The sequence below is a fragment of the Nicotiana tomentosiformis genome, chromosome 8 (assembly GCF_000390325.3).
Source record: "Nicotiana tomentosiformis chromosome 8, ASM39032v3, whole genome shotgun sequence".
Lineage (NCBI taxonomy): Eukaryota > Viridiplantae > Streptophyta > Magnoliopsida > Solanales > Solanaceae > Nicotiana > Nicotiana tomentosiformis.
Genome location: NC_090819.1, coordinates 50,341,575 through 50,353,248, shown reverse-complemented (window position 1 = coordinate 50,353,248; position 11,674 = coordinate 50,341,575). Strand labels below are relative to the sequence as shown.

At 46.1% G+C, this 11,674-nt stretch overlaps 1 protein-coding gene across 1 annotated transcript; it reads right to left on the bottom strand.

The window, feature by feature from the left end:
* Positions 1–10,071: 10,071 nt before the first annotated feature.
* LOC138897452 (uncharacterized) lies at positions 10,072–11,049 on the bottom strand. The gene is made up of 2 exons (XM_070183423.1): positions 10,903–11,049; positions 10,072–10,764 (listed from the first exon to the last, which is right to left on the bottom strand). Exons 1-2 carry the CDS (start codon positions 11,047–11,049, stop codon positions 10,072–10,074), a joined length of 840 nt encoding a protein of 279 aa, XP_070039524.1.
* Between the last annotated feature and the right edge of the window lie 625 nt (positions 11,050–11,674).

Sequence of the window (11,674 nt, the reverse complement as noted above, 5' to 3'; positions counted from 1 at the left end):
TTCTTTGAGTGCTACTGTGTATGTGTCCATACCTGTGGGAGATGCTATAATTGTAGATCGTGTTTATCGTTCGTGTGTGGTCACCATTGGGAGTCTTGAGACTAGTGTAGATCTTCTACTTCTCGATATGGTCGATTTTGATGTTATCTTGGGTATGGATTGGCTGTCACCTTATCACGCTATATTGGATTGTCACGCCAAGACGGTGACCTTAGCCTTGCTGGGGTTTCCTCGATTAGAGTGGAGAGGGACTCCTGGCCATTCTACCAGCAGGGTTATTTCTTATATGAAGGCTCGACGTATGGTCGAGAAGGGGTGTCTAGCTTATTTGGCTTATGTTCGCGATTCTAGTGCGGAGGTTCCTGCCATAGATTCAGTACCAGTCGTTCGTGAGTTTCCAGAGGTGTTTCATGTAGACCTGCCGGGGATGCCACCCGATAGGGATATTGATTTCTGTATTGATTTGGCTCCGGGCACTCAGCCCATCTCTATTCTACCATACCGTATGGCCCCACCAGAGTTGAAATTATTGAATGAATAGTTGCAAGATTTTCTTGATAAGGGCTTCATTAGACCTAGTGTCTCTCCTTGGGGTGCACCTGTGTTTTTCGTGAAGAAAAAGGATGGATCAATGGGGATGTGCATAGATTATCAACAGTTGAACAAAGTCACCATCAAGAACAAGTATCCATTGCCGAGGATTGACAATTTATTTGATCAGCTTTAGGGTGCCAAGGTGTTTTCGAAGATTGATTTGTGATTTGGCTACCATCAGTTGAGGATCATGGCATCCTATGTCCCTAAGACAACTTTTCGGACTCGTTACGGGCATTATGAGTTTCTGTTGATGTCCTTTGGGTTGACAAATGCCTCAGCAGCATTCATGGATTTGATGAACCGAGTATTCAAGCCTTATTTGGACTCCTTTGTGATCGTGTTTATTGATGATATCTTGATCTACTCCCGCAGTTGGAAGAGCATGAGCAGCATCTCAGGATTGTACTTTAGACTCTGAGAGCTAGCTAGTTATATGCTAAATTTTCAAAGTGCGAGTTTTGGTTGGATTCAGTCACTTTCTTTGGGCACGTTGTATTAGCAGAGGGCATTCAGGTAGACCCTAAGAATATTGAGGCAGTTCAAAAATGGCCTAGACCCACATCACCTACAGAGATCTGTAGTTTCTTGGGTTTGGCGGGCTATTACCGTCGATTTGTAGAGGGTTTTTCATCTATAGCAGCCCCGTTGACCAGGTTGACCCAGAAGGGTGCCCTGTTCAGATGGTCAGACGAGTGTGAGGCGAGCTTTTAGAAGCTCAAGACTGCTTTGACTATAGTGTCGGTGTTGGTGTTGCCCACAAGTTCAGGATCTTATACAGTATATTATGATGTGTCCCGTATAGGGCTCGGTGCGGTATTGATGCAGGAGGGCAGGGTGATCGCATATGCGTCGTGGCAGTTGAAGGTTCATGAGAAGAATTACCTTGTCCATGACTTAGAGTTGACAGCCATTGTTCATGCGCTGAAGATTTGGAGGCACTATCTTTATGGTGTGTCGTGTGAGGTTTTCACGGATCATCGGAGCCTTCAGTATTTGTTCAAGCAAAAGGATCTCAATTTGAGGCAGAGGAGGTGGTTGGAGCTATTGAAAGACTATGATATCACTATTTTGTACCACCGCAGGAAGGCCAATGTGGTGGCCGACGCATTGAGTAGAAAGGCAGCGAGTATGGATAGCCTTGCATTCATTCCAGTCGGTGAGAGGCCACTTGCCTCAAATGTTCGGACTTGAGCCAACCAGTTTGTGAGGTTGGATATTTCCGAGCCCAGCTATGTTCTAGCTTATACAGTCACTCGGTCTTCTTTGTTTGAGCGTATCAGAGATCGACAGTATGATGACCCTCATTTTCTTGTCCTTAGGAACACGGTGCGACACGATGATGCCAAGCAGGTTACGGTCGGAGATGATGGAGTTTTGAGGATGCAGGGTCGTGTTTGTGTGCCTAATGTGGATGGACTTCATGAGTTGATTCTAGAGGAGGCCCACAGTTCCCGGTATTCTATTCATTTGGGCGCCGCCAAGATGTATCAGGAATTGCGGCAGCATTATTGGTGGAGGAGGATGAAGAAGGATATAATTGCATATGTATCTCGGTGTCTAAATTGTCAGCAAGTAAAGTATGAGCATCAGAGACCTGGTGGTTTGCTTCAGAAGATAGAGATTCTTGAGTGGCAGTGGGAGCATATCACTGTGGATTTTGTTGTTGGACTCCCACGGACTCAGAGGAAGTTCGATGCCTTTTGGGTCATTGTGGGCAGGCAGATTAAGTCAGCGCATTTCATTCCTGTGGCAGTTACCTATTCTTCGGAGCGGTTGGCAGAGATTTACATCTGCGAGATCGTCTGTCTTCACAGTGTGCCTGTGTCTAACATTTCTGATCGAGGTATGCAGTTCACCTCACACTTCTGGAGAGCAGTACAGCGTGAGTTGGGCACGCGGGTTGAGTTGAGCACAATGTTTCATCCTCAGACAGACGGACAGTTCGAGCGCACTATTCAGATCTTGGAGGATATGCTCCGCACATATGTTATAGACTTCGGAGGATCGTGGGATCATTTCTTGCCCCTTGCAGAGTTCGCCTACAACAACATCTACCATTCGAGCATTCAGATGGCTCCCTATGAGGCATTATACGGTAGGCGGTGCCGGTCGCTAGTTGGGTGGTTCGAGCCGGGAGAGACTCGGTTGTTGGGTACAGATCTAGTACAAGATGCCTTAGATAAGGTCAAGATTATTCAGGATTGACTTCGCACAGCTCAGTCCAGGCAGAAGAGTTATGCGGACCGTAGAGTTCGTGATGTTGCATTCATGGTCGGAGAGAGAGTGTTGCTTGCGGTATCACCCATGAAGGGTGTAATGAGGTTCGGAAAGAAGGGCAAGTTGATCCCTAGGTATATCGGGCCCTTTGTGATTCTAGAGAGAGTGGGCGAGGTGTCTTACAGACTCACATTGCCACCTAGTTTAGCAGTAATTCATCCGATATTCCTTGTGTCCATGCACCGGAAGTATCACGGCGATCCGTCCCATGTATTAGATTTCAGATCTGTCCAGTTGGGCAACGATTTCACTTACAAGGAGGAGCCGGTGGCTATTCTAGCCCGGCAGGTTCGACAGCTGAGGTCTAAGAGTTATCCTTCAGTTCGAGTGTAGTGGAGAGGTCAGCCCGTTGAGGCAGCAACTTGGGAGTCCGACTCAGATATGCCGAGTAGATATTCGCATCTTTTCACCAGCCCAAGTACTATTCTATGTCTGTTCGAGGACGAACGGTTGTTTTAGAGGTAGAGAATGTGATGACCCGATAGGTCATCTTATGTTTTAAAACCTAATTCTATGATCTGAAGCATTAAAATCTCATTTTTACCCTCCTCGAGTTGTGTGTGTAGTCCGGGCGTGTTTCTGGAAAGCTTTTATGTTAAAAACTATGAAAAATAAGAATTTTAGCCTAAAAACTTCAGTTGAGTTGACTTCGGTCAACATTTTTGGTAAACAGGCCCAGATCCGTATTTTGATGGTCCCGGTGGGTCCGTATCAAAATATGGGACCTGGGCGTATGCCCGGAATCGAATTCAGAGGTCCCTAGCTCGAGTTATGAATTTTTGATGAAAATTAAAAGTCTGACAATTTAATAGTTTTTAAGAATTGATTGAGGATTGGCATTGTTAGTACCGGGTCTGTATTTTGGTTCCGGAGCCCGGTATAGGTCCAATATAATATTTATGACTTATCTGTGAAATTTGATGAGAAACGGAGTTGGTTTGACGTGATTCAGACGTCCGGTTGTGAAAATGGGAATTTTAAAGTGTTGTTGAGAATTTCATTGGATTTGGTGCTAAATTTGTAGTTCTAGGTGTTATTTTGGTGATTTGATCGTGCGAGCAAGTTTGTATGATGTTTTAGGACTTGTGTGCATGTTTGGTTTGGAGCCTCGAGGGCTCGGGTGAGTTTCGGATAGGCTACGGGATGTTTGGACTTAGAAAATCTGGTATTTTTGCTGCAGTAGCTGTTCTGGTGTGTTCTTCTTCGCTTTCGCGAAGATACTCTCGTGAACGCGAAGGGTAAGCTGATCAGGGTGAGTTTTTCATCTTCGCGAACGTGAAGGCCTGGTCGCGAACGCGGAGTGATGGGGGCTTTACCCTTCGCGAATGCGAACGCGTAGCATTTGGGACCTGGGGGAGGGGGTTAGTCACTCTTCATCGCGAACGCGAGTAAGGACTCGCGAACCTGAAGGCCAGGGGGGCGTAACCTTCACGAACGCGATAGGAGTTTCGCGATCGCGTAAGCTTGGCAAGCTCTAGTCTTCGTCCAGTTCATAAAACAGTCCCATTATAGGACTTAAGCCATTCTTTCAACTTTTCAAAAGCCAAACGGCCTAGAGGCGATTCTCCCAAGCTAAATTCTTCCCCAAAGTGTTGGTAAGTGATTCTAAACCACTTTCTTTTAATTACCCATTACATTTTATGAGTTTTCAACCTAAAAATCTAGGATTTTCATGGTGGAAATTGGGGGTTTGGATAGAATTAGGGATTTTTGCATAATTGGAATTTAGAACTCGAATTGAGGTCGGATTTTGAAATAAATTATATAATCGGGCTCGGGGGTGAATGGATTTTGGTCCGAACCTCGGGTTTTGACCAAGCGGGCCGGGGGTCGATTTTTTAACTTTTTGAGGGAAAGTTTGGGGAATCTAAATTTATGCATTGTAATTGATTTCTTTAGCAATATTTGATATTATTGAGTTGTTTGTGGATAGATACGAGTGGTTCGGATGTGAATTCTAGAGGAAAAGCAGTAATTGAGCATTGAGGGAATAAGACTTGTTTGTCTATTTGCTACATCTTTAGATGTTGGGGAACAACGTATATGTGAGGTGACGAGTACTTATGCGTTATAGTTGGGTTAAAGCATGCGGGTGGGGGCTTGGTTTCTTGCAATTATAGCTTCCTTTGTTCATGTTATCCATGTTTAGACTAGTATTGTTAAATTGATCGTTCTTATCATGTTTACGGATTTTCTAGTGATAATTGAGTATTGATTTTGAAGCTGAGGTTGGTATTGTGGAATCAAATGTTGAAGTAAGACTTGTACTTGTTATTCTATCTCACTGTTGTTATTTGTTCATTGCATTATGGTAAGGGAGAGTGTTAATGCACGAAGGGTGATGTCGTGCCATACTGTGAGTGTTAATGCACGAAGGGTGATGCCGTGACATAATATGAGTGTTAATGCATGAAGGGTGATGCCGTGCCATGTTATGAGAGTTAATGCACGAAGGGTGATGTCGTGCCGTATCAATTGATTTATATTGTGAGGCTGAGAGTAAAAGCATGAAGGGTGATGCCGTGCAATTTTCTTCATTGTGTTTAGTTGTTTTCACTGGTTAAAAGCATGTCGACTGTTCTGGTTATCATTTCTGCTGTATCTCCTATATCTTGTGCCCTTTTAGCATGTTCCCCCTCCCAATAGTACATGTTTAGTTGTTACTGTTATTTTCTTGTACATATATTGTTATCTGCACAGGTTTATTATGTGGGTGTCTTGTCATAGCCTCATCACTACTTCGTCGAGGTTAGTCTCGAAACTTACCAGTACATGGGGTCGATTGTACTGATACTGCACTCTGCACTTCTTGTGCAGATTTTGGTACCGGTCCTAGCTGATCGTGAGGCTTAGCAGCTTGGATTTGCTGTCAGGAGACCCAAGGTAGATCTGCTGGCATCCGCAGACCCTGGAGTCTCTTCCTAGTTTTATCATTTACTGTTTCCTTACTCCAAAACAGTGTATTTTTTTTCCTTTTCAGACTCTGTTTGTAGTAAATCATAGTAGCTCATGAACTGTGACTCCAGATCCGGATGGTAGTAATTAATGCAGTTTTTATATTATTCTGCACTCACTACATTTTATCTTAGCTAATTTGCTGTTATTTACTAAATGGAAAAGGGATTGATTTAATGATTCTCTAACGTTGGCTTGCCTATCAAGTGAAATGTTAGGCGCCATCACGGTCCCGACGGTGGGAATTCCGGGTCGTGACAACCATCAAGGTTTGTGGGAAGGTTGTTGAGCTCAAATGGTTAAGCATTGGGTTGTGGGATGAAGCAATCCACCATATAAGAACCTTGAAAATATAATGCATGCCTAGTGCTTGATAAAATGCTTAAATGAGCTTAAACGACGAATATGTCATGACCCAAAAATCAACTGTCGTGATGGCGCCTATCGTGGAACTAGGCAAGCCACTACTCAACTATCTCAACACATTAACAACTTTTAAAAATATAGGCGGAAACAATTAATATTTAAGAAAACCCTTCAACCAAGTTTTTTGTCCAAACGGGCTCTAAGTGTCTCAATTCACCCTGAATTCACTCCGGACCCGAACCAACTAACCCGATAAGTCATATAACAGCTATAAAGCACAAAAAAAGCATAAAATGGGGGAACGGGGCTACAACTCTCAAAACGAATGGCCGGGTCGTTACATCCTCCCCCTCTTAAACAAACATTCGTCTTCGAACGGGTCTAGAAATATACCTGAAGTCTCAAATAGGCATGGATATCTGCTCCGCATCTCCCGCTCGGTCTCCCAAGTAGCCTCCTCTATGGGCTGACCTCTCCACTGCCCCTTCACTGAAGCTATATCCTTTGACCTCAACTTCCGAACCTGCTGATCCAAAATGGCCACCGGCTCCTCATCATAAGGCAAATCACCATCCAACTAAACCGTACTGAAATCCAAAACATGAGACGGATCGCCGATATACTTCCGAAGCATAGAAACATGAAATACTGGATGCACACTCGACAAGCTAGGTGGCAGGGCAAGCTTGTAAGCCATCTCCCCAGTCCTCCGAAGTACCTCAAAAGGCCCAATGAACCTAGGGCTCAACTTGCCCTTCTTCCTGAACCTCATAACACCCTTCATGGGTGAAACCTTCAGCAGAACCTTCTCCCCAACCATGCAAGACACATCACGGGTCTTCCTGTCGGCATAGCTCTTCTGTCTGGACTGCGCCGTGCGAAGCTTCTCCTGAATCAATTTAACCTTGTCCAATGCATCTTGAACCAAGTCTGTACCCAAAATCCTAGCCTCACCGGGCTCAAACCAACCCACCAGAGGTCTACACCGCCTCCCATACAAAGCCTCATACGGAGCCATATGGATGCTCGACTGATAACTGATGTTGTAAGCAAACTCCGTGAGTGGCAGAAACTGATCCCAAGAACCCCTAAAATCAATGACACAAGCGCGTAGCATGTCCTCCAATATCTGAATAGTGCGCTCGGACTGTACGTCTGTCTGAGGGTGAAATGATGTGCTCAACTCAACCTGGGTGCCCAACTCTCACTGCACGGCTCTCCAAAACTGTGATGTTAATTGCGTGCCTCTATCTGAAATGATGGAAACTGGTACACCGTGAAGGTGAACAATCTCTCAGATATAAATCTCAGCCAACCGCTCTGAAGAATAGGTAGTACCAACTGGAATGAAGTGCGCGGACTTGGTCAGCCGATCCACAATCACCCAAATAGCATCGAACTTCCTCGAAGTCTATGGTAGTCCAACTACAAAATCCATGGTGATCCGCTCCCACTTCCACTCTGGAATCTCTAACCTCTGAAGCAATCCACCCGGTCTCTGATGCTCATACTTCACCTGCTGACAGTTAAGGCACCAAGCTACAAACCCCACTACATACTTCTTCATTCTCCTCCACCAATAGTGTTGTCTCAAGTCCTGATACATCTTCGCGGCACCCGGATAAATGGAATACCGCGAACTGTGGGCCTCCTCAAGAATCAACTCGCGTAGCCCATCCACATTGGGCACACAAATCCGACCATGCATCCTCAATACCCCATCATCTGAAATAGTCACATCTCTGGCATCACCATGCTGAACCGTGTCCTTAAGGACAAGCAAATGGGGATCATCATACTGGCGTTCTCTGATGCGATCATATAAGGAAGACCGAGAAACCACACAAGCTAGAACCCGACTGGGCTCCGAAATATCCAATCTCACGAACTGGTTGGCCAAAGCCTGAACATCGACTACAAGAGGTCTAGCCCCAACGGGAATGAATGCAAGACTACCCATACTCACCGCCTTTCTACTCAAGGCATCGACCACTATAGTGGCCTTCTCGGGAAGATACAGAATGGTGATATCATAGTCTTTTAGCAGCTCCAACCATCTACGCTGTCTCAAATTTAGATCCTTTTGTTTGAACAAATGTTGGAGACTCCGATAATCCGTAAACACCTCACAAGACACACCGTAGAGATAATGCCTCCAAATTTTCAATGCATGAACAATGGCAGCTAACTCCAAATCATTAACATGGTAGTTTTTCTCATGAGGCTTCAACTGGTGCGAAGCATAAGCAATCTCTCTACCCTCCTGCATCAACACACACCCAATGCCAATCCAAGAAGCATCACAATACACTATATAAGAGCCTAAAGCTGACGGTAAAACTTGAATTGGAGCTGTTGTCAAGGCAGTCTTGAGCTTCTGAAAGCTCTCCTCACACTCATCCGACCACCTGAAAGGAGCACCCTTTTGGGTCAATTTGGTCAAAGGCGATGCAATAGATGAGAATCCCTCCACGAAGCAACGAAAATAACCTACCAAGCCAAGAAAGCTCTGAATCTCTGTAGCTGAGGATGGCCTGGGCCAACTCTGAATCGCCTCTATCACTGGAAACCACGTGCTCCAAGAATGCCACTGAAATGAGCCAAAACTCACACTTGGAGAACTTGGCATAAAGCTTTTCCTCCCTCAACCGCTGCAACACAATCCGCATATGTTGGGCATGCTCCTCCTGGCTACGAGAGTACACCAGGATGTCATCAATGAACACTATGACAAATGAGTCGAGATAAGGTTGAAATACACTGTTCCTCAGATGCATGAACGCTGCTGGGGCGTTGGTCAACCTAAAAGACATCACAAGGAACTCAAAATGACCATAACGGGTCCTAAAGGCTGTCTTTAGAATATCTGAGTCCCGAATCTTCAACTGGTGATACCCAGACCTCAAATCAATCTTGGAGAACACCCTCGCTCCCTGAAGCTGGTCAAACAGATCATCAATACGCAGCAAAGGATACTTGTTCTTGATTGTAACTTTGTTCAATGGCCTGTAATCAATGCACATTCTCATAGTACCATCCTTCTTCTTCACAAACAACACCGGTGCGCCCCAAGGTGACACACTAGGTCTAATAAACCCCTTATCAAGGAGTTCCTGAAGTTGCTCCTTCAATTCCTTCAGCTCAGTTAGTGCCATGCGATATGGTGGAATAGAAATGGGCTGAGTGCCTGGCACCAAGTCATTACCGAAGTTAATATACCTGTCGGGCGGCATGCCCGACAGGTCTACAGAAAACACCTCCGGAAATTCCCGCACCACCGGAACATAATCAATAGTAGGAGCATCAACACTAACATCCCTCACAAAGGCCAAATAAGATAAATAATCCTTCCCAACCATCCGCTGGGCCTTTAAATAGGAAATCACTCTACTGGGAACATAGTCTAGAGAACCTCTCCACTCAATCCTCAGCAACTCCAGCATCGCCAACGTCACAGTCTTAGCGTGACAGTCCAAAATAGCATGACATGGAGACAACCAATCCATACCCAATATCACATCGAAATCAACCATACAAAGCAGCAAGAGATCAACTCTGGTGTCTAATCCCCCAATAGTCACTACACACGATCGATACACATGGTCCACGATAATAGTATCGCCCACCGACGTAGATACATGAACAGATGAAGCTAAAGACTCATGGGGCATATCTAGATAATGAGCAAAATACGATAATACATATGAATAGGTGGAACCAGGGTCAAATAATACAGAAGCATCTCGGTGACATACTGAGACAATACCTATGATCATTGTGTCTGGCAGGAATAGCATAGAATCGGGCCTGACTGCCACCTGATCGGCCTCCCCCTCTAGGGCGACCCCTAACTGGCTGAGCTCCACCCCAAGCTGGCTAAGCGAGCGGTGAAGTAACGGGAGCTGAAGTCGTATGTTGACTCCTCTGCTGAGCTGGACCTCCCATAAGGCAGGGACAATACCTATTGATGTGACCCATATCTCCACACTCAAAATAACCCTTCCCAGCGAATGGCGATGGGAACTGGAGAGAGCCCCAAGCTCCATAATATCCGCTAGAAGAACCCGGTGCTGATGAGCCCTGAACTGAAGGTGCATGGGATGAACTCTGAGCTGGTAGGGCACTGAGAGATGACTGGCCCTGATGATAACTATATGAACCATGGCTGGATGATTCACCACGGTGAACTGGATGACCCGTCTGAGCGTGCCTATAAGGTCGACCCCTGCCGCGGTAAATCTGACCCCCTGAAGGAACACCACTAAAATCACCTGATCCACGAGGCCTCTTGGCCTCCCTCTCACCCCGCTTCTGATTGCGGACCATCTCTATCTGCCGACAAATGTCGACAACCTCATCAAAAGTAGCACCAGATACCCTCTCCCTAGTCATAAGCAACCGCAACTGATATGTGAGGCCGTCGACGAACCTCTGAATCCTCTCCCTATCAGTGGGAACTAGCCAAACTGCGTGACGAGCCAACTCAGAAAACCTCATCTCGTACTGCCTCACAGACATGCCATACTGACGAAGCTGCTCAAATTGTCTACACGGCTCCTCTCTACGAGACTACAGCACGAACTTCTCCAAGAAGAGAACGGAGAACTCCGACCATGCAAGTGGTGATGCACCGACTGTCCTGCTCCTCTCATAAGCCTCCCACCATCTGAAGGTAGCCCTAGAAAACTAAAAAGTAGTGAATGAGACCTCACTGGTCTCCAAAATACACGCTGTCTGAAGCATCCGCTCGCATCTATCTAGAAAACCCTGAGCATCCTCTGACTTAGCACCACTAAATGATGAAGGTAGAAGCCTCCCAAACCTCTCAAGCCTCATCTGCTCATCGTCTGCCATAACTGGGACTACCGGGGCCTGAGCAGCTACAGCCAGCTAGGAAGGAAATGCCCCTGGTATCTGGAGTCCCTGCACTACCTGATCTGGAGTACGGGTAATAGGGGTATCAGTACCTCCCCCGGCATGAGAAGTGGCAGGTGCGGCCTAAGCCGAAACCACCTAAGCAAGGCCAGTGCAAACTATCAATACCTGGGCCAAAGCCTCCTAAAGGCCTGGAATCACAATGGACACAGCTGGTGCCTGAGCTGGTCCCATAGGCTCGTCCACAACTGGAACCTTCTCCTGAACTGGGGAAACCGGTGTATCAGCAGGTGCTGCCCTAACTGTTGTGCGAGCTGCACCTCTGCCCGTTCCGCAGCCTCTGCCGTGACCTCGGCCTCTCGCGGCCCTAGCTGGTGGTACTGGTGGTTGTCCATCCTGCCCAGTAGTATGTGTTCTCACCATCTGTGAGAGAATAGAATAGCAGAAGTTTAGTTACCGGAATCAACAAATCCACACAACAAGAATACAAGAATATGTAATTTCCTAAGGGTTCGGCAGCCTCTCGAAGATAAGTACAGATGTCTCTGTACTGATCCGCAAGACTCTACTAAACCTGCTCATGACTCATGAGACCTATGAAACC